Source organism: Myxine glutinosa, chromosome 7, assembly GCF_964187855.1.
Source record: "Myxine glutinosa chromosome 7, kmMyxGlut1.1, whole genome shotgun sequence".
Lineage (NCBI taxonomy): Eukaryota > Metazoa > Chordata > Myxini > Myxiniformes > Myxinidae > Myxine > Myxine glutinosa.
In genome coordinates, this window is record NC_136267.1 from 171,124,850 (window position 1) to 171,148,704 (window position 23,855).

Sequence of the window (23,855 nt, forward strand, 5' to 3'; positions counted from 1 at the left end):
TCCAAGTACACGCTTCAATTTGCGGAAGTTAAAAAAAGGATAAGCGAAAAACGCTTCTATATTTTGATGTAAATATAATAAAAGTACAAATGATATTATATTGTGAAATTTATATTGATATGGTCCTTTAATTCCTTTACAGAGCGATTGATGGTTTCTACGTCATGACGTTCCATGACGTAACAACGTTCTGCTGTATAGATGTCAGCATGGAAGGTGTTCTGTACAAGTGGACCAATTACTTGAGTGGTGAGATGCTCTCGGCAGTTTAAAATGTCCATTTGGAAGTGTCGCACAGGTGTTGTTTTGATCGGCAGGCCGAAATGGCGAAGGGAAGATCGGTTTGTTCATTTTTAGTAGCGTTGGTTCGTGCGGCATGTTTTGGGCAGTGTATTATTGATTAAGAACAAGTGTCCAAGCTCTGTCGGTAAATGTAGTGATGACGTAGTCAGATGTGATGTCGTTTTGTTGCTATGGTTGTGGGATGATGCTATTCACGTGGTTGTTCCGGTAATTAACATGCACTATCTACACTTATCAGCTATACGTACCAAAAATGCATTAATCGATTTGGTTTTTGTAACATAAACAGGAAACTACCACCACCACCACCGCTACCGCCAACACCAGCACCACCTCCAGAACCATCACAGTTGCTGCTGAATTGTCAGCACATCTCACCCTTCAAAATGGAAAAGAGCACTGATCAAGTTATTGTTATATGAGCAAATAGTATGGAATGAAAATCGGTGGGGTAAAAAGAAACAGAAGCTTCATCGCTTGCAAAGTCCAACTCGGTCCAAACCAAATCCAACTCTTGGTGGGGTGACTGATCTGCCTGGCTCGTGCAGATCCACAGGACAAGGTGTCGCTCGCTGGTGGGGGGGGGGACTGGTCTGCCTGGCTCGCACAGATCTACAGGACACGGTGTCGCTGGCTGGTGGGGTGACTGGTCTGCCTGGCTCGCACAGATCTACAGGACACGGTGTCGCTCGCTGGTGGGGTGACTGGTCTGCCTGGCTCACGCAGATCTACAGGACACGGTGTCGCTCGCTGGTGGGGTGACTGCTCTGCCGGGCTCATGCAGATCTACAGGACACGGTGTCGCTCGCTGGTGGGGTTACTGGTTCTGCCTGGCTCACACAGATCTACGGGACATGGTGTTGCTCGCTGGCGGGGTGACTGGCTCTGCCTGGCACACACAGATCTACGGGACGCAGTGTCGCTTGCTGGCGGGGTGACTGGCTATGCCTGGCTCACGCAGATCTACAGGGCACAGTGTCGCTCGCTGGCGGGGTGACTGGCTCTGCCTCGCTCACACAGATCTACGGGACGCAGTGTCGCTCGCTGGCGGGGTGACTGGCTCTGCCTCGCTCACACAGATCTACGGGACGCAGTGTCGCTCGCTGGTGGGGTGACTGGCTATGCCTGGCTCACACAGATCTACGGGACATGGTGTTGCTTGCTGGTGGGGTGACTGGCGCTGCCTGGCTCACACAGATCTATGGGACACAGTGTCGCTCGCTGGCGGGGTGACTGGCTATGCCTGGCTCACGCAGATCTACGGGACGCAGTGTCGCTTGCTGGTGGGGTGACTGGCTATGCCTGGCTCACACAGATCTACGGGACGCAGTCGCTCGCTGGCGGGGTGACTGGCTCTGCCTGGCACACAGATATACAGGACACGGTGTCGCTCGCTGGTGGGGTGACTGGTCTGCCTGGCTCACGCAGATCTACAGGACACGGTGTCGCTCGCTGGTGGGGTGACTGCTCTGCCGGGCTCATGCAGATCTACAGGACACGGTGTCGCTCGCTGGTGGGGTTACTGGTTCTGCCTGGCTCACACAGACCTATGGGACGCAGTGTCGCTCGCTGGCGGGGTGACTGGCTATGCCTGGCTCACGCAGATCTACGGGACGCAGTGTCGCTTGCTGGTGGGGTGACTGGCTATGCCTGGCTCACACAGATCTACGGGACGCAGTCGCTCGCTGGCGGGGTGACTGGCTCTGCCTGGCACACAGATATACAGGGCATGGTGTTGCTTGCTGGCGGGGTGACTGGCTCTGCCTGGAACACACACATCTAGGGGACGCAGTGTCGCTTGCTGGCGGGGTGACTGGCTATGCCTGGCTCACGCAGATCTACAGGGCACAGTGTCGCTCGCTGGCGGGGTGACTGGCTCTGCCTCGCTCACACAGATCTACGGGACGCAGTGTCGCTCGCTGGCGGGGTGACTGGCTATGCCTGGCTCACACAGATCTACGGGACATGGTGTTGCTTGCTGGTGGGGAGACTGGCTGTGCCCGGCTCACACAGATCTATGGGACGCAGTGTCGCTTGCTGGTGGGGTGACTGGCTATGCCTGGCTCACGCAGATCGACGGGACGAGGTGTCACTCGCTGGCGGGGTGACTGGCTCTGCCTGGCACACACAGATTTATGGGACACACAGTGTTGCTCGCTGGAGTCTTCACGTCTGATGAATGGTTTGGGCCATCACTGACCTCACTGGTAGCGTTATCAGTATCAACAAGCGTTACGCCTCGGTCCCCCGTCGGTGAAGTGATGTGAGTTGACAAAGTGGAAGACGCAAGGCGGCCATCTTGGATTTTGACGTGGCGACCCAATTTTCAATAGCGTTCTTCCTTATGCGAAGATACACCCACTCACCAGATTAGAAGTTAGTAGTTCGTTTATATTTCAAGATATTTCGCTCACAAGGTTCAGACATACATGGTGGTGGCCATATTGGATGTTGACGTGGCGACCCAATTTTCAATAGCGTTCTTCCTTATGCCTAGATACACCCACACACCAGATTAGAAGTTACTAGTTCGTTTATTTTTCAAGATATTTCGCTCACAAGTTTCAGACATATATATATGGTGGCGGCCATCTTGGCGTTTGACGTGGCGACCCAATTTTCAATAGCGTTCTTCCTTATGCGAAATGCGAAACATTGCGAAATTGAAATTGAAAAATGAATTGCGAAAGATGATGGGAATAGAGCCTGTGATTGATGCTGTGAAGAGGAACAGGTTGAGATGGTTTGGTCATGTATGTGCTGGAGCTGGGAGGAAGAAGACCATTGAGTGGGGAATGGGAAACGGATCGAGAAGAAGAAAGAAGAAGATCTCTCTATTGCCCTCACATCGCATATTTCCCATGTTCCATAACCATAGAGGGGGCTATCTAAATACAAATGGTAACGAGATAACTACCTTGGGAACCTATGTGCCATGAATGTCATTAACCTGGGGGCGTGGGGGGTGGGGGAGGCGGTTCGCATAACCATCACAATATAGCACGATATTTCAAAAAGTTGCGGACGAGTTTTGACAAAACATGATTCGTTAGGTGACAAGAGCAAGCCGATTAGACTTGGATTAACGTCTAGATGCAGATCTCACACATCAGTGGAATACAAAACATAAACTGTTCAACCTAGCGGAGGTTTGCGCTCTAACGAGTGCCATTCTAGCTTTTGTTGTTATTTTATTGTTAAACTAATAGTAAACACTTATAGTAAACAACTTCCTTCTGACTGATACGGAAGCTGTGAGACACCTCATCAGATTTATCACGTATCTGGCAAAGTTCATCCCTCAGTCGAATGACGAGGTAGCTCCACTCTGAGAGCAGCTGAAATCGCACGTTGAATGTCAATGGCAACCGGCTCAAGCCAGAGCATTTGAGAGACTGAAGGAACTTTGCTGTCATCCACCTGTACTTGCATACTTCAGTCAACAAATCAGTCAAGATCCACTGTGATGACAGCTGAAGGTGCTGTTCTCGTCCAGGAGAACCAATCCGGTGTATACAGCTCCAGGCACTCTTGCGGAGATGCAGACGCGGTATGCACAATAGAGAAGGAGATGCTGTCCATCGGCCATGCCTGCAAGAAGTTTCGCTGTTATACTTTTGGGAAAACAGTCACCGTCTACAATGACCATAAGCCTCTGGAAATGATCCCCAGGAAGCCGCCACTATTCTATACTCCGATGAGACTGCAGAGCATGCTACTAAGATTGCAATAATGGTTAATCATTACTCCAGATTCATTACGAAGTGAAAGATTTACTTTGTAGTAAAACTCTTGAGCGACTGAAAGCACAGTTCAGTCGACATGGTGAACGGGAGACTCCACAGAAGATCACAGAATCATTCTTAGATTGTCTAGTCCCAGATATCCACGTTGAAATAGAAAGGTCGAGATGGCTGTACCAGTACAAACAAACGACTCTGGCGAAAATCGATGGACAAGTACCTGGCCTTGTTGGATTATCGCACAACGCCATTGGAAGGCATTCACCTATTATTGATGGGAAGACATCCGAAGAATACCATTCCCACTGCCCCCGGTCTTCTGGTACTTAGGCCATACAACAGTGAGGCTGTGAAAAACTTCGACCTGGAAAGGCAAAACAGAAGTTCTACTGGTCATGATCATCACACATGCTCAAAGATCTTCCGCCATTACATCCGAATAACAAATTTAGAATGGAGACTCCTCCAGATTTTAAATGTTGGATATCAGCCGTGATTGTGCAGCAGCACTCCGACCTACGTTCGTACATTGTTCGGTCCAAAGAAATGGGTGATACTTATCACTGTCCTGTTCCAGGATCGGCACCTACCTACACCACGATAACACACTGACCTTCCCTCCCCGTCCTTGTCCAAACCTGTTCCAGGATCAGTACCCGTCCGTCTATGGTGCCCCGGCGGGTGAAGGGTTGAAACCCAGCCCTGAACCTGAACTCTCCCCCTTCTCTTTTCGTCCTTTCTAATTTCCTCGGTGTGATTCTGCTGGGCCCATGTTAGTCAGTAAGATTGTAGAAGGGTTAAGCACTAAAGGGGATAGGACTTTTGCAGGCTGTAATTTTGACCCTGTGGTTTTTCATTATAACTCTTTGTTTGTGCCTTTCACTTGTATTCGTTATTATTTAGTATAAATGTGTTGCTTTTATTGATTATTTGTAAATACTTGTGCGCTGAATTATTTGGTAAATCTTGATTCCAACCTGCCGGTTTCGTCTATTTTCATATTGACTCGATTAAGTTCTAATATGGGATAGCCAGGAAGTTTTACCCTGGAATCTGACTTCCGCTTCCGGTTCCCCAGGTGAGGTTGTGTCGTCGGAGCTCGTCCACGTCGATCAAAGTTAAGTTGTATTTTTTTTCAAAGTTAAGTATTTTATTTTGCTGTGTATGCGTTCACTGTGTTTCTGGTTCGATCGTGTTTTGCATTTCGTGCTAATTTGTGTACGAATCAGTCAGTTTGGTCATGCATATTTTGGGGCCTGGTTAGCCTCCAGGCCTGCACAGTCACCTCGTAAGGTCTTCCGTTTATTCACGTTCGATCATTCTCTGGATTACCTTTTTTTCACCCCATACTTTCCCCTTTTCCCTCTTACCCTTTGTTTGATGTCTTAAACACAAAAAAAAAAAATAGAGAAAATATAATAACAATAATTTCCTTCTCTCCTAGCGGTCTCCCCTGCCTGTGTCCATGTGTTGTCCCACCCCTCCCATCCTCCCCAGCCGCTCCACCATCTCTTATCTTTCCCCACCCAAAACCTTGATCTTTTCTGCCCCTGTTAATTACACCCCAAATCCACCTCTTTCAATCTCTGACTTAATTCCTGAAATTCCTAGTAGTGTCATTTTGTTTTATACCGTGAACCCACCCCCCCCCCTCTCCCCACCCTCTCCCTTCCACAGATCTCCTTATGTCCCTGTTCTCTACTGTTGTGCTCGTATGCTTCCCTTTCTCTCTCCATCTTGTCTCCCGCTCCCTTTATTATATGTTGTATGTGTCCGTGTATGTTTTTTGTGTTTACTGTTCGCTCGAACACGAGCCTCGATCTTGTATCCAAAAATAATAATAAAAAGAATCAATTGCCGAATCAACTTTCAAAGAATCAATCAAAAAGAATCAACTTTAGCTGATACGAATTTGACAGTACCCCTCGACTGCCACTGATTAATTAGATAGGCAAATATAGATCAAGGGCACGAGCTTCAATTGCTATTACCAAGCCACCTGGAAGGTAACGTGTGCAGCAGCGAGGACCCTGCCAGTGACGGTATCAATCGGCATTCATGGTTGACGAGCCACTCGCTGTATGCGGAGTTATCCATATCCTGTGGCCTCAGGACGGGGGATTCAGGAGGTTTCCGAGAGGTTCCCCTCCTGCTAAACCCCAAACCCGTATCCGCAAATATATATCTATATATATGTATATATATATATATTAGGGTGGTCCAAAAAAAACTAAGTTGGTCGAATTGTTTCTCCACATATTTTGTTTTTGTCCACTCGGGTCGATTTACTTGTGTGTGAAATTTTTGAGCTTGATTTGTGAATATTTTGAGGTCGCCCCATAATAAAAATTTCATAATGAAGAATTTTTGTGCCTGTCTCTCTTATTCCTTGGTGGAGGAAGTGGAAATGATTAATTTTTAGCTCCTGGACCAACACACTACGCTCGATGGATGGGGAAAGGGATTTATGCATTGAAGATATACTTTTTCCAAGCTCAATTCAATCTGACACCACGAGAAGCCAGGAGCATAACCGATTTTGCTCTGTTCGTGAGTCTCGTTTACATCAGGCATCAGGCATCAGGCAGTTTACATCAGGAAGCGCCCTTGGAATTTGAGCCCCCTACAACGACATCAACTTCTGTCTGTCCTCAAGACATACCCCAATCAGATTGTGGCCAGCAAAGCATCCGCTGCCTTTTGCAGACATCTTTGGTTTCTCTCCAAGCACCTAGTTGCTCTAGCCTTTTTCGACGACAGAGTGACCATGGAGACAACATAAATGATGGTCCTGAGCCTACAACATTCTCAGTTACCTCGACGTCTCGAGATCACAAATGAAGTGGAAGACCTGAAGTTGGAAGACCTTGTGACAAAAAGGACCAGTTCCTTCTTTGATGTCTTGATGGAAGGGGGAAAAGCGAAATCTCAATCTTTTCTAAAGAAACCCCCCAGACAGTGGACTGACGATACTTTTTTGAATGAACTTCGGGATCGGTCCTCTCAGATGAAAGTAGTAAATGACAGGGCAGAACGGAGCATGAACCTGATCCAAAAATACAACGAGACACTGACGAAAGACGAAGAACAGAAACAAATCTCCCCACTCCATAAAAGGCAGCTCTGTCATAGTTTTTCAAGTGAATGATTGTTTTATGCTATGTGGGATCTCTGATTTATGAGTGCAACATGGGGCGTCCCCATAACATTGTTTTTTGTGAAAAAACATTTCGTGTGCTTTTCATTTACGTATAAAGGAATAAAAATAACCTTGTGGAAAAAGGTGCCACGCTTACCCAATGATGGAAATCACAGAAACGGTCGAATTGGGAAGAAAAGGAATAACAAGATTTATTTACACTTTGTACAATAATCAGAAGAAGAAGACACAGTGCAGTCCTTAATCACAGTCTTAACTTATTCCCTGGACAAACGGGCCCGTTCACACTCAGACACACTCACACGGGGTTTGCAGACGAACAGGTCAGCACGTCCAGGGATGGCGTCCGGGCAGCTCTTCCTCCGGTCCCCAGCTCGCACCGTGAGGTAGATGAATGCAGCGGCCAGGAGCTCTCCGCGGGTCGTTGGCGCGCACGGGATAATTACGGGGCGAACGGTAGGGCTGGCTCGGGCGGCTACACTGGCAGCTGCGGCCACGTACGTAATAAGCGAATAGGCGCTAACAATGCGCTTCTCAATCAAGTCCTCTCGACACTGTCGTGTGCACGCCGGTCCTTTGAGTCCTCTCGATACCAGTGCCTGGCTCCAGTCCTCATACAGTCCTTTTAAGGGCAGTCCTCTCGCTAGTCCTGTTTAAGGGCTTTTGCGAAGGCTTAGATAGCCCTGCCCAGCGAACTCTCTGGAACTTACCAGACGTTCTTCACCACGCCCTATCACGCCATGCCTTCAGATCCCTGGTTGGCTGGAGGCCCTTACCGTCACCGCCTCTGACGTGCTCCTTCATGCCGCCACACCCCGACCCCGCGCTCCTCCCTCTTTTTAGGCCTACCTCGTGTTACTGGGCTAGTTTTGAGCAAACAAAGGGCAGCTAATGCTGCTGGCAGCCAAAGCGTAACACACGGAGGGATCAGCCAAAATGGGGCGCGGGATCGAGTTTGCCCATCGGTGGAATTAGAGGGTGGCCACAAAATGAAAAGGACCTAAGCTCATTTCTTTACACAACGCAGATGTTACTAGGGGAATGGCCTACTCTTACTCATACTATGACATAACTAATACTCTAAGTGGGCCTACGTGTTGCTTGTGGACTAACTATGGGGGGCAAACCTTTAGCCTTTAATGGTGTCATATGTACAAATCTCAGAACCGTAGCAATATATATATATATATATATATATATATATATATACGTATATATATATATATATATACATACACACACACACACACACACACACACACACACACACACACACACACACACACACACACACACACACACACACACACACACACACACACACACAGTTTTTGGCCCCATCTCTCAATTGTGAAGAATCACTTTAAAAATTGTGGTATCCGGAATTCACCAAAATCTCCGAAACTGATAAATTCATCCATGTGACACACCCAACCTGTCCATCAAGTTTCTTCTGAATCCTTCCATAACCTTTTGAGATATCCTGTTCATAGACAGACAGACAAACAGACTGGGGTGAAAACATAACCTCTGTCTACCTTCGGTGACGGAGGTAATGAAGTAAAGATGTTAATTTTTAAGATTGAAGACTAAAGGCTAATGCCTGTATATACCATTCATGTGTTGTGTATTGGTAACCTTACTTGTTTGTTTAAGTACTTGTTCTTCTTCTTCCTCATTCTTTTTCCTCCTCCTCCTCCATCCTGAGTTGATTCGTGTTCGGCAGGTTGGCAGTCGCGCTGGTTTGTTCTGGATGGTGGAATTTTATCATACTACGAATACCAGGAAGATGTGGGAAAAGGTTGCAAGGGCAGCATCAAGATGTCTGTGTGTGAGATTCAAGGTTGGTAAAGGAGATTACAAGAATGTTCAGAACTGCATGGTTTGTATCAACTACATTTTTTTTTTTTTTCCTCCTGCATGAAGTTTTGCAGTATGTTCCTTTGTTCGCTGTCCAAGTTACATGTGTATGCTGTGTGTGCAGTGAATCCAGCAGATTGCACTCGTATGGACCTGATAATACCTGGAGAGCAGTGTTTCTACGTGCGTGCCACCAGTGCATTGCAAAGACAGCGCTGGCTCGTGGCCTTAGGCAGTGCGAAGGCCTGCCTGCATGACAGCCGCACCAAGAAAGAAAAAGGTACGACCCAAAAGTGGTGCCAAAGAATTGCAAGATTTTGGCTGAACAACAGCCCATCTATTTGAGCCAATTTTCTCCTGTCTCTGGTATTGTGGGTGGACTATCATTCCCATCACTCATAGTTGTTATAAGAAACGAAATCTGGAATTTCGAATTGAAGCTTGTCAGTTTATATGTTTTATCTTCCTCTTCTTCTTCTTCTTCTTCTTCTGTGTGCAGCACAATGCTGGAAGTAGCATCATTGACTAGGGCTTTGTTGTGCCTAGGGCTCCTTTAGGTTAAAGTAGGAATTTGGAACTTGGTCCTGGGTGCCTGAGATAGCTCGCTTAATCTTTGAGAATGACACTGAATGAATGAATATGAATGATCGTTTTAAGGCCATTTTCCCCCTCTGGAGCAGGGGTTAGCCTTGTGGGCCCCATGACAATCATGGTTCCCTGTTTGAGGCAATGTTTTTATGGCCGGATGCCCTTCCTGACGCCAACCCTTAGTCGCCTCTTACGATGCGCAGGGATACGGTGTACCTGTTCTAAATCGGGGTACACACCGGGATCATTCATCCCAGCAAGCTGGTACTCAATTTGCCGACCTCGGAAGGATGACAGGCTGAGTCAACCCCCTGGTGTTAATTCAGCGATCGACCGGGATTTGAACTCAGGATCCTAGGATCCCAAGCCTGCACCCTAACCGCTAAGCCAACACCAGGCTTTCGAGAATGACAGTGTGATCTTTAACGTCTACCAACAAATACCGGCAGACGGACACCCAGTATAACGTCCATCTGAGGGACGGCATGCACATTGATGAATCACCCTGCCTGTGAAACACTAGGATGACAGTTTATATCTGGGGAGGGATTCAAACCCAGGCCGGACAGCTTAGAGGTGAGTGTGCATATCTCTAGGCCATCCTGCCGTTTCACACTTAAATTAGTAGTGATCTGGCAATTTAATTTGCTCAAAGCCGGCGCATAACCGATTTGGCTCTGTTCGTGAGTCTCGTTTACATGGTTGAGAACCACAACTCTTGACTATCCTGATAACCCGGCAGCAATGTGAATACCTGCTTCACTCGTTGCATTTCTACACATTAATGGACCTACAATAAGTTTTTGACCATCTTTTTTTTTTTACATCTCCATTTTCTAAATTTAAATCGACGTTTATCAACTTTTACCCGATAAAAATCGAATCCTTCCGAGCCGAGTTATTGTGAATAGAAATTTATTTTTTACTCCGTGCGCACAAGAAAAGAGTGGGGTTAATCAATAGGTTCATGTCCATCCGGCTGTCGTATCAGTTTATCATTGAGGACCAACTTATTTAAATCGAATGTTATATTTTTAACACGAATCGGAAGACAGGTTTGCTGTTTCACCGTACGTTGGCTTTAAGCCGTAATAGTTTGTTTTGCTGTAAGAGACTCTGGTTTTGCAGTACTTGGACAAATTAAATAGGGTGGTGTATAAGACTGCTTCAATAGCGCTAAACTTCCGGAATCTTTTAAACGATGTTTAAAATTCTTATTTTATTATAATTGGCGTATAAACTTGAGCAATGTGTGAGGTGTTAATTAAAGAGAGGTGTGCTATAACCTCTCTGATACGTTATCTGATTTTATTATTGTCACAACTGCCAGAAATCAGTGAAACGAGCGATTGTCTCAAGAACAAGATGTCAGAACTGCGGCTCTACAGCAACCTGATAGGGAAGCAGATTGGCTTGATGCACGTGGGTTTGCAGCATGCCGAGTCTGATTCTGAACCGCACATGCAGGTATGTGCTACTTTTTTATGTTGAAGGCTCCAGTCATGGACTATATAGTCCTCATCAACGCCAGGCCTTGAATAAAAGAGCTGCATTGATAGAAAAGTGAAGAAAGAGAGAATAGTCTAAGAGTTTTTGAGGAAGTAAAAATCCGCTTTTTGAAAAGGGGAAGGTTTAAAGTGTCTGGAAATGCATGGGAAAGCAAAGAGTTCCAGAGTTTGACTGGAGTGGAAGAAACAAACATCATAATGGCGCACCCTTGAGGTACTATTGGCTACACAATAATCATGAGATGTGGTGGCTCGTCGAGTATTCCGTGGTCTCGCTAATGGCGGAAGTACACAAGCGGCAAATTATTGGGAGCAGAAACCGAAGTCATATCTGTAGAAAAGAGAAAGAGAGCAACTTTGCAGCGTAATTCGAGCTGATCGAGTTTTGAGGTCAGATTGGGAGATTACTTCGGATTACTTTGGAATCAATTCTGTCCAGTAAGTATGTGGAGCTAGAACCTCCCCAGATGTGAGAGCACTACTCTATAACCACCGTTTAGAGGCCATTTTTCCCCGCAAAGCGGGGGTTGGCCTTTTTCGGGAACGGTGGTTGTTGTTGTTTTTTGGTCCCCTTTTTGAAGCGATGTTTTACGGCCGGATGCCCTTCCTGACGCCAACCCTTTTTGCCGCCTTTAACGACAAACACGGAATTACCAGTGAACTGGTACTCAATTAGCCGACCTCGGAAGGATGACAGGCTGAGTCAACCCCCCTGGCGTTAATTCAGCGATCGACCGGGATTCGAACCCAGGATCCTAGGATCCTAAGCCGGCACCCTAGCCGCTAGCCCAACACCAGGGACACAACACCAGGGGCCCAACACCAGGGCAACAACACCAGTGGGAGAGCACTACTCTATGCAAGGACAAATCAATCCTTTATATAGTTGAAGCAACTCAAAGTCTTCAAGAAGAATCTTCGACATCTGGACAGGACTCCTAGTTTATTCGAGGCAGAATCAGCTGTTTGTGTAATGTGTGGATTCCAGGATAAATTTGATGTTAGGGTAATACCTAGTAGGTTTATTTTATTACATGGTGTATTTGTGGAGCTTTCAAAGGAGATTGGAGAGTTGAGAGGAGTTTTAGAGAGAGAGAGATGGGAAGAAATTGAGTTTTAGAAGTAGTAAACTTAACCTGATTACATTTGCCCCACTGGGAAATCTTGTTCAAATCTGAATTTAAAGGGGTGGCTGTGATCAAATGAGATGTAGATCGAGTGAGGAAAGATGGGGCAGATGGGAATAACATGGAGGAATGTAATGTTGTGTCATCAGCATACAAGTGCATTTGGTTAATTGCAGAAGAAAGAAGGTCATTGATTAAAAGAAGGAACAGTGTTGGCGAGAGGACAGAACCTTGAGGAACACCGCTGTTGATAGGGAAGGAGGGAGATGTTGAACCTTCAACAATTATGGAGATTGAGTGGTCTGAGAGAGAGCTCGATATGAGAGAGCAGAGTGAAAGAGGAAAGCTTGGATATCAGACCCCGAATCCAAACTCTGTCAAAGGCCTGCAATACACTACCCTTTCTGGACGTCATTGTAATATTTTATGAATGAATGCTGAATGAGCTTTTATATTATAGTCACGTGAAAAAGTAAGTACACCCCATGTAAAGTTTTCACTTTTTCAACATATTTCAACATACAGCTATTTGATCTTCATTTCAACAATATTGATAGATAAAGGTGATATAATATAACAAATATCATGAAACATTTACATTTTGTAGTCCATTGTATAATTTAAATAAACATAAATGTAAATTTCGCATGTGGAAAAAGTAAGTACACCCCTACATTTATCACTACTTCAAATACCTAAAATTAGAATCAGGTGCACCAGCTCAGGTGCAAATGATTAGAACATCGTTAGAGAGGATCTTGGAGGAACCTGTCTTATTTAAACCTCAGACATTTAGTTTGGTTTGCTCTTTGTTGTTGAAGTGTGCGGCGTCACCATGCCTAGATCAAAAGAGCTCTGAGGCCTTCAGAAAGAAGGCACTCTTCAGAAAGAGCTTTTATATTATATAATGTATAATCTATCTATAATTCCAGTAATCTCTGTCTGTACGTTTGTACGTTTGTACGTTTGTCTGTTTGTCTGTGACCGCTGTTTCTCGACAACTACCGGTCCGATATACTTGAAACTTGCCAGGTATATTGCTGGGGACCCGAGGATGTGCCTTTTCAAGGTTTGAAATTAATCGGACAAGTACTTACCGAGCTATGGCGATTTAGCCGTTCGCCGTTCGCTTTGGCGTTGCGAATGGACCAAACCATTCATGTAAATAGAGGGGGGGGGGGGGGTTCTGTGGTCGTTGCGAATGGACCAAACCATTCACATCGAATCATCGAATCACATCGAATGGACCAAACCGTTCGCTTTGGACCAAACCATTGCATGTAAATAGAGGGGGGGGTTCTGTGGTCGTTGCGAATGGACCAAACCATTCATGTAAATAGAGGGGGGGGGGGTTCTGTGGTCGTTACTGCCACGTGGTTTCAAAGTTTTTTTTTGTTGTTGTTGTTTGCACGCATGTTTTTTTGCACCCACATACGGGCACGCCCTAGGATGTTTACACACACACACCCCTACACAAATTTTTTTTTTTTTTTTTTTTTGGCAAGGAACGGGCACCCACGTACGGGCACGTCCTAGCTTATATATAGTACGGGCATGCCCTAGTAATTAAAATTAATGTAATATTTTTTCAGCTTTTATATTATTTCTGGTTTTCCTCAAGTTGTTGGATCTTCTACTGTGCATGTGCTGTGTACACTTTGTAGAGATTTCGTGAAGCATCCTCGGTGCTTGACTCCACATGTGGGAATTTTTTGAAGAGCTTGGAGGAGTGCATGGCCTTGGCTAATTCCACATTCAAGCCAGAACTTTTCCAGCTTTCTCCACCATCTTCTCCCGTTTCCCCAGTGTCACCAATCTCAGCCCCATGTCTGAACAATAAGGTTGGTTACGCATGTGCACGTGTAATTATTCATGGATTTGCTCTTTCAACGAAACGTTTTCAGTCCTTGTTCTGAAATGTTCAAATGTTCGGACTTCTGGATGCTTTGAAGTCCTTCTTGACCCATGCCATATGTTTTTCTGGTAATAATTTGAAGTCAAATGACGGGGTCAGTTCCAGAGTTGATGTATCTTGTTTTTCTTAGGTCCGACGACTCCAGCAGCCAAATTCTTCATCTTCTGAACGGTACGTTATTTTGGCAAAACGATGTGCAAAACATTACTCTGCTTATATATGATACCTTCGACAGGTATCAAGACGAATCAATCAAAGCAGGCACAAGGATCAAACGCAAGCAGTGCCACCGACCGGTACGTCGTAAAATAGAAAACGAGTCATCAGTTCCTCTCTCATCAGACTGGTCTAGCTTTATGGCACTCGAGGAAAATAAAGCTGATCTCGCTCTACTACTTTCAAACCATCTGATTGAACACAGCCCGACAGATGAACCAGTGGTTGTAGAAGCAGGGGGGTTCGCCGAAGCGACCACTGTCAAGTCATCTGATCCAGATCTCGCAGTCTCCTCTCTGAGGGCTGACGACCAAGAAGCTGATACCCGGCTGATTTTGCACTGCATCCATGCTCAGATGGAAACGATAGTTGTGTCAGTGCGTGATACAGACGTGCTTCTTCTACTTCCAGCGCACTATGACAGAATGGGCTGTACACGTCTCTACATGAAAGCTGGGACGTCGAAGGCTCCAAAGTATTTTCCAGTACATGAAATTCGCATGTTGCTATCTGCTGATCAAGTGGACACACTACTTGCCTTCCATGCCGTCACCGGCTGTGATAGTGTGTCTCAGTACAGTGGCCACGGTAAGGAAACAGCCTGGCAGGTGTTCCAGCAACATCACACTGATCTGATTGGCCTTGGCAAGGGCCCTCTCACCGAAAACATAGCTACATCAACAGAGAAATTCATCTGTAAGATATATGGCGTGCCCGAGGTCGATACATGCAACAAAGCACGAGTCAAGTTGTTTTGTATCGGTCGTGCACAAGAGACTCTGCCACCAACCTCAGATGCAGCAAAGTTTCACATCATGCGTTCACACTATCAAGCAAGTGTCTGGAACCAAGCACACTCGCCATAACCTGATCTTCCTCCAGTGATCGAAATGGGATGGATGCACCTGGATGGTCAGTTAGTGCCACGGCTACTCTCTCTCTGCCACCTATGCCGAAAGCTTGCAAGGAGATCACCTCATGTGGTTGTACCACCAAGGGGTGCCTCAGCCAACGCTGCAGCTGCAGGAAAATTCGCATGGAATGCATCGAGGCGTGCAACTGCAGGAAACTTGGCGACAACTGCCGGAACACTCATGACGACCGGGGATAAGTTCATGTGGGCACATCTACCTGTACACACAATGAAGGACTGTATATAACGCTTTGACAGCAGATATGATCAACTCATGCAATTCATGCACAATTAAGTAAAAATTCTTGCCATTGCTGTCATGTTACAAATAAATAAATTGCTTGTCAAATGTTGGTTTACGTCGAAGCGCATCAGTGTTATTTGAGGTACCTTACTTTGCTTTGCCAAAATGGGAATTGCATCCCTAATATGTTTCCTGCCAACATTTAAGTCATATGTCGTGTACCTCTGGGCTTAAATGGGCGGTCTGTATTCCTGGTGGGGAGGGAGAGGGATGGGGCTTGTGGATCTTATCTGGTCGACGAATTAGTCAATGTTAAAAACGACTATTTTAGAAATAAATATGAGTTTCAAGCAGTTTATTCATATTTTATTTCAAAACTGAATATGGCATTGGATTCCACATATATGAAAACCTACAAAAGCACATTTCATTCAAGTTTCTACCTTGTTTAGTCAAAAAGATACGTGCATAAATACATTTCAGCCTGGTGGTGGCGGCCATCTTGGATTTCTCAATTTTGAGGCATTATCGGCCATTTTTGAGCTGGGCATACAGCAGATTTGAGTTCAGCACCCCCTCAATACCCCGAAAAACCTTGTGTGCCCTAAATTAACACGATTTGCCTTCGGGGTTAAGATTTTATGAAAATTGACCCAGTCTCTGCTATCTCAAGGGCATGAGTATATGAAAGCATCTTGCTGAAATTGCTGCATACCTGTACTAAAGATTTCCATGCTTTTCTAGGGCCAGGATGAATGAGCAGCAAGTGGATGCTGGGAAAAGACAATCTCAAGGACCACAGACGGTTGTGAGAGACCTAATGGGCATGGCCATTGTACACAGCCAGGACAGCTGTCTTTGGGATGAAGACGGAGCACATGGTCCGATGCAGCAAAATGGTGGTAAGGCACATCGTCTTTAATCTGCCAGCATTGCTTTACTTGAGTTTAGCATTCACTAAAATGGCTTTTGCTTTGCTTATATTTCTTAGAGGCTTTCCTGCTTTATTGTGCAAATTAGTTGTCACGAGCGAAAATCCCATCCGTATGGACTGGTTAATTCCCCCTGGTATTAACCCATCTGTAAGGACATGTTCTTCCATTCTTTGCTAGTCACAACTAAACTAGACTTGGTATTGTAATCGTTGTGTCCTTTTTGAGCCTGAGAGGTCGGCGGTTCAAACCCCGACTGAGCCCGAGTCGTACCAATGACGACCGACGAAAAATGGGCCTTGCTTGATGCTCAGCATTTAAAAAGAATAGAGTACGGATAAATAACCATAGATTGGCAACCATTTTGCAGGCTTTGATGGGCTGAATGGCCTCACGCATTGAAGTCCCATGTACAGTGCATTCAGAAAGTATTCAGACCCCTTCACTTTTTTCACATTTTGTTATGTTGCAGCCTTTTGCTGAAATCCTTTAAATTCATTTTTTCCCTCATCAATCTACACTCAATACCCCATAACGACAAAGAGAAAACAGGATTTTAGAAAGTTTTGCAAATTTATTTTAAAAAAAAACTGAAAAATCACATTTACATAAGTATTCATACCCTTTGATATGACACTTGTAATTTAGCTCAGGTGCCTTCCATTTCTCTTGATAATCTTTGAGATGTTTATACACCTTAATTGGAGTCCACCTGTGGTAAAATAAATTGATTGGACATGATTTGGAAAGGCACACACCTGTCTATATAAGGTCTCACAGCTGACAATGCATATCGGAGCAGACATCAAGCCATGAGGTCGAAGGAACTGGCTGCAGAGCTCAGAGACAGGATTGTGTCGAGGCACAGATCTGGGGAAGCCTACCAAAAAAATATCTGCTGCACATTGAAGGTTCCCAAGAGCACAGTGGCCTCCATAATTCTTAAATGGAAGAAGTTTGGAACAACCTGGACTCCTCCTCGAGCTGGCCGCCTGGCCAAACTGAGCAATCGGGGGAGAAGGGCCTTGGTAAGAGAGGTGACCAAGAACCCGATGGTCAATCTGGCTGAGCTCCAGAGATCCTGTGTGGAGATGGGAGAAACTTCCAGAAGGACAACCATCACTGCAACGCTCCACCTATCTGGGCTTTATGGCAGAGTAGCCAGACGGAAGCCTCTCCTCAGTGAAAGACACATGAAAGCCTGCTTGGAGTTTCCAAAAAAGTACCTAAAGGACTCTGAGACTGTGAGAAACAAGATTCTGTGGTCTGATGAAACCAAGATTGAACTGCTTGGCTTCTGTCTGGCGACTCTGCCATGAAGCCCAGATCGGTGGGGTGTTGCAGTGATGGATTGCATAGCTGTGTGATTTTATATACCTGTCAGCAATGGATGTGGCTGAAACAGCCGAATCCACTAATTAGAAGGGGTGTCAGCATAATTTTGGCCGTGTGTGTGTGTGTGTGTGTGTGTGTGTGTGTGTGTGTGTGTGTGTGTGTGTGTGTGTGTGTGTGTGTGTGTGTGTGTGTGTGTGTGTGTGTGTGTGTGTGTGTGTGTGTGTGTGTGTACACATATATATATATATATATGTTAGTGTTCCCAGATCCACATTCTTTGAAGGGTTAAGTTGGTCCTCCTGGGCACTTAATGTGGACATGTTGCAGTTCATTGACCTTATGCACTTGTACGCTACCGTAGATGGCACAAGTGAACGCGTCTAGTTCAACAATTAGGCCTTCTGCCACGTCCCACATTTCTCCCAACCTGGACAGTACAGCTGCAAACATTGGGGTTTTCTGTAAGGGTTTTCATGGGCTTGATCTTCCCTAGTCCCTTGAAGGCCCTAGTTGTGTCTTGTGTCACATCCAGTGTACATGTGGAGACACACGAGTGCTGTGCAGCGCTGCCGTGTGTCGTCCTCTGTGAACTCGGTGATGTTGATCGGTCTTTGCTTATTTCCCGTGCCACTATCGAAGAGAATGACAACATTTTCCAACGTGAGGGCGTAGCGCAGCAGGACGAAGAACACATCGCTGTCCGGGCTTTTGATCCGAATGTACTTGTATCCCTTGTCTTTCCCACACATGCAGTATCTAACTACTCTGGAGGCCGTTTCCTCTTGGGTTGAACGCAGAGTTTCAATTTCCATCTTCTTCGTGGTCGTCGCATCTTCAGACCCCATCTGGTACGCAGCCCCTTCACAGATCAGAACGACTTTTCTTCCGAGGAGCTTGCTGGCATACGTCTGATGACTCAATACTTTACAGAGGAGAATGATTAATCGTGTCTTGTTCTCATTGTTTGTCAAGAACAGTTTGCAGTCCCGGAGCATCTTTGTGCTTTCACCCTTGACGATGAGTTTCTCACTGCAGCCTCTTCTTTCATGTTCCATTGATTTGATGGAATTGGCAGTATACTGTACATATCCCTGCTGAACACCATGTCTGTTGTGTTTGATATAATGTCAAAAATCTGGCGGCAAATCGGCCTGAAATTTGTGGTATCTCTTTCATATGTAGCATTCATCATCTCTTTTTCCCATCACGGACCACAAGTGTAGACTCCACTGATGATACTGGAGCATCTTCACACTCTTTGGTCAGATGCTGGAAACATTCCGATTTGTCTGTCTGTCAGCAATCCATCAGCTGTGCCGTTGCTATATGGAGCAGGGGTCAATGGGTATGTCGTCAGTTCCTTCATGTCCACCTGCAAGCCTTGTCTTTGGGACTTCACAAATGATTGGAAGGCAATATTGCCCTGTTGCTTATACTGGACCATTTTGTTATTTGCCATTGTCACTTTCATGTTCTTGTTCATGTCACCAAGGGTTCTCAGGTTCATCATCTTCTCCAGTCTCTCTCTCTGATGAAAGCTTCCTTTGCCTCTCTTCCTGCTGTTTCTGCCCTCAGTACGTCAGTTGCAATAACTTTGATGTCTGTAGCTCCAGATGAAAGACTGAGAAGATGAACCTGGTCGTTAACCATGAACATATTGATGAAGCTCTCAACTGCTTCTTGTGCCTTTGTTACATGGTTCTCGCTCTTCAGAATTTATGCAGGTGGTACATCACGATGCATTGTTCCACTGAGGTTGTCTGTCAGCCATGTTTAGTGTGGTGTTGACATATTGGGATTGTGTTGTTCTCGCCAATCTTTGGTGTGCGTCATGGTTTATGAGAACCCCAGAAACACTAACTATATGTATGATATTACTATATTTGTATTATTACTGCTATTATGATCCTACAAATTACCAAAGTATGAAACATGGGAATTTAGTGTGACGTGAATCGACCAATGTCGCGTTTTGAGGGTACCGCTACATATTGAGCCAAAATGACAAGTTCATCCCAACTTATGCAATGTTAACATTCGATTTCATCTTCAGGATACTCTAGGCCTAAGGCATTAGAAAGATATAGTGTCAGATGTATGTGGGGGGAGAGGTGAGGGGTGGGGATGCACAGGCAGCTATAGTAGCCCATGGCCTACGTAGGATCACATTTTTTTTCCCATGATGTACCTTACTCGGGGTCTTAGTCATTTTCTTAGTCAGTCTATAAATGATGTACAATTTGAATGTGAGTGCATCTATAGATGACGTACGGTACGATGAAGTATGTGAGTACGTCTATATAGTACATACTATTAGTATGTGTGGACATCTATAGAGTATTGTTATGTCTGGTGGGGTAGTGATATGTAGAGCAGATAGATCTGAATACGTAACGTGCTTCGTCTGTCGCGGTAAGGAATCTGACCTTGTAATAAGTTCATGTGTAGGCGTTTTGTCAGTAAGATGTGTACTTGTGAACCTACCAGGAGGTTCGCGTGTTAAGTAGAGTTAGGGATTAAAGAGTAGCGCCCTTGTATGTCTCACCTGGTCAGCCAAACATTTGTCCCTTTTAGCACCGCAGCCACATAGACATTCCGACAGGTCCTCAGCGCAACACTAAGTAACGCCCTTCCCTGACATGACTGTGAAAGAGAACCGGCAAAAGGAAACCAGGCCGGGACACCGCCGATAATGGCCGCCCCCACCTACACCTCCGGCGGGCCTATCCACCTCGAATAGCATGCGCTATGACCACGGAGTAGGGAGCGAGGTTGGGAGGCGCGGTGGGCGTGGGCCTGAGCGAAGCTGGGAGGTTCGGTGGAAGGGACTGATTGGTTGGCAGCATGCCAAGGCTGACGTCACCGGCCAGGAGATATTAGCGAGCGCCGAACGCCATTTTAAGCAGTTGCTTCTGGCAGTGAGTCTTGAGACGCAGTGGAGTGAGTGAGTTGGCGAGTAGTTGAATTCGCACAGGCAGAGAGTTGTGAGAGAGTTGCTTCGTTGGCTTGGACTTGGCTCGAAGCGGCACTTGGCGTGCAGTGGACTTGCGCTCTCTTCCCCTTTTTGCCGTTCTTCGTCGTTCTGTGTTCGTGCTCGAGTTGAGGGTCGACCTTGTGTGGAGCTCACGGGCATGCGTTGGACGCGTGGTGCTTGGTGCACGGACCTCGTGTATGGCAAAACGATCGGAGCTTGGAGCGAAGCCTGGTGGTGCTCGGAGGCGGTCGGAGCGTTTACACTGTACACGACAAGACGTGTTATTTTCGTATTAATATTCCCTCGTCTGTGGTTGAGATCTGTCGTGTGGGGACGTCCCAACTTCGGCCATTAGTTGATTATCATCGCGGTTTTCCTGACCCACCACCCTTGTTAATAAACCCTTTATATTATTCTTATATTTCCTGTACACCTGAGCCCGCTTGAGTTTATTTCACCTACAGGATCTCCATTTTGCAGTGAAGCGCTTCCACAGCCTCCATTTTCCTTCTCCCTCCCGTGCGACACAAAGTACAATCCGTGTTTGGGTTGTTGCCTCCAAATAAGACCGTTTAGGCTATCCGCGACTCTGATGTTAACCGGAGTTGCGCGACAGACAGTATGTACGATTGGAATCTGAGTATGTCTTTAAAATAATATGATTTGGAGGGTGAATCTATACAATAAAACCGAAAAGGTCCTGTTTTCTTCCGCTGTATGTATGAACATAAGCATACGTCGTCAGATGGATCATCTACACACCACACAAAATACAGGAAATACACCACACGATATAGACCGCACAAAATACACCGCATGAAGCACCGTACAAACCAAGTCCGAAAGATGGTCTACAATCTCTGATTGCTTTTTTCTAGTTGTGCTTGTGTTTTCGTAACTTAGGGAAAAAGTATTTTGAGTGAAACAAGGCAAGACATAGTAGATTCCACGAAAATTGGAAAAAATTCCAACCGAAGTTGCATTTGAGGCTCCATGGTTCCTTTATTTATTTACTCTATTGTCTGTCCATGAATTTAAACTGAAAAAAACATTGATAGTGGTGAGAATCGGTTATCCTCAACTTTTTAATTTTTGTTTTCTTTGGGGCATTTTCAAGCCTGCATCTACGTACCACTCCAACGACAGGATGTGTTTTTTTGTGAAGTTTCAGTCTGAATTTGCTACATCTTGTAAAGTATGGCAAGAGGTCAACCCTTCATTTTCAGACTGAATCAGAATTTCAAAATGTATCTCACAAATGTATCTCACAAAATTGCCCAAGCCTTTGATCTTGCATTATAAGTTGTTTCCCAGCTGTGACAGGGCAAAATCAAAGCTCCAGGGCATATTTCACGCGCACCTTCCATTACATCATCGTTGTGCAAGTTGTCATTTCGTATTTTTGAATCCAAGGTGATGCTCTTCAATGTTTTTCTTTCAGCTCAAGAAGCGTATTTGTTTGCTCATGAGGAGCAGATGCATCTTTCTTCAAAAGTCGGACGTACCATGAAAGAGACCCCCAACCGGACCCGAACACCTAACTTGGCAACCACAGCTGTGTATGAAGGCTAACGACGTGGATTTTTTTTTTTTGTTTTTTTGTTTTTTTACACTATGACAGTACCAGCTGGGAAACAGAACAAATTATCAAGGAGAGAGAATTTTTGTGCCTTTGTCGTTTATTTTTTTACTAACATTTTTTTTGGGGGTGGGGAGGGGGTGGTAGGGGAGTTTGTCGGGTGGAGGGGGAGGTGGGGAGTAATGGGAACAATTGTGCATTTAAATGCACTTTACGATAAGGTGTGTTACGCCACTCCTGGACATTTGGCGGTCAGTGTGCATTACCACATTCTTGCATGCGGCCTGGTGAAAGCTCGCTTTTTGTTTGAGCAACTAATTACTTAAGGTTACTGAAATACTATCTTTGTAAAACTGTGAAGATTGCCTTGTCTCAAATGAAGAGCAAAAGGTGTGGTTTCCATTGTGGTTGCTCACTCTGGTTTCAGGTTAGCTCATGTGGTTTATGAAATTGTTTTTATTTTTTGCTGTTTCATCACCACTGGTGCAATAACTTAACATACAACATGGGTTTTTGTTCTGTGTTTGTTAGAAAGGCCAACTTCCTCATACGTGCCATCTCTGTCGTTGACGATGAATACAGTCGGTGATGTTGAGAGTAATTCAAAGTGCCCATTGTCCACAATAGAGGTGTTGTCATGGTGATGAGTTTCATGATTGTGTAGTAATGCATGCGTGTATTTTTATTTGTATGAAAAAAATATTCAATGAAGTATAACGTGAACTCTGTGAAGGTTAAATTTACCCAGGAATGAGGTCAAAATTGTCATGACAATAGTTGTGCTACGTTACAGTTTGTAGTTTACATGTTTTCATGCTTTAACTTTATACATCACAATGTTTGTGCTTTTGATAAGGGAATGTGTTACATGAAAATAATCTGGGTGGGTCTCAAAGGGAAAGCTTTTGGGATTTGGGAATGCACTTTTATATTGTGTTGGTCTGTAATTATTCTTAAGATTAAACTGTTTTTTTCTTCTAAAGAAAGATCATGGATCTCTTTTGTGCTGATTATTGATCCGTACATGGTCTGTTTTTGCCAGCGGGAGTTGCAGTGTTTGGAGGAGAGGCTCTCATCCACTATAGTGCATACATAATGTATCCCAGAGTAAACTTCAGGATGTCAGGATGGAGGAGAACCCCAATTCTCCATATATGTAAATGTGTATCATATCAAGTCACCTGGTGCGTTTTTTTTTTGTTTTTTTTGTATACAAGATCGAGGCTCGTGAAAGAGCCAACATTAATCATACAAAAAGTCAAACCGACACAAACCGACACATAAAACACAAAATAAGGGGAGCGGTAGACAAGATGGGGAGAGGGGGAAGGACACAAACACAACATTTGAGAGCAGGGACATCGATTGAACTGTGGGAGGGAGAGGGCTTGGGCGGAGGTGGGAGAGGTATAAAACATATGGACACTGCAAGGACTTCCAGGAAAGAAGTTGGAATTT

At 45.3% G+C, this 23,855-nt stretch overlaps 1 protein-coding gene across 1 annotated transcript; it reads left to right on the plus strand.

Annotated features, from left to right (window-relative positions):
- The first annotated feature begins 133 nt into the window (after positions 1–133).
- Positions 134–23,392, plus strand: LOC137431836 (pleckstrin homology domain-containing family A member 3). Its single transcript, XM_068123579.2, has 8 exons — positions 134–249; positions 8,933–9,049; positions 9,191–9,346; positions 10,985–11,121; positions 13,954–14,130; positions 14,335–14,375; positions 16,322–16,479; positions 22,260–23,392. The coding sequence occupies exons 1-8, from the start codon at positions 165–167 to the stop codon at positions 22,388–22,390; spliced, it is 1,002 nt and encodes a 333-aa protein (XP_067979680.1). The 5' UTR covers positions 134–164; the 3' UTR covers positions 22,391–23,392.
- The last annotated feature ends 463 nt before the right edge of the window (positions 23,393–23,855 follow it).

Coding starts and splice junctions, on each gene's coding strand:
- LOC137431836 (XM_068123579.2), top strand. CDS start 165: ATGACGTTCCATGACGTAACAACGTTCTGCTGTATAGATGTCAGCATG. Junction 250..8,932: donor GTGGACCAATTACTTGAGTG/GTGAGATGCTCT, acceptor CGTGTTCGGCAG/GTTGGCAGTCGCGCTGGTTT. Junction 14,131..14,334: donor CCCCATGTCTGAACAATAAG/GTTGGTTACGCA, acceptor TGTTTTTCTTAG/GTCCGACGACTCCAGCAGCC.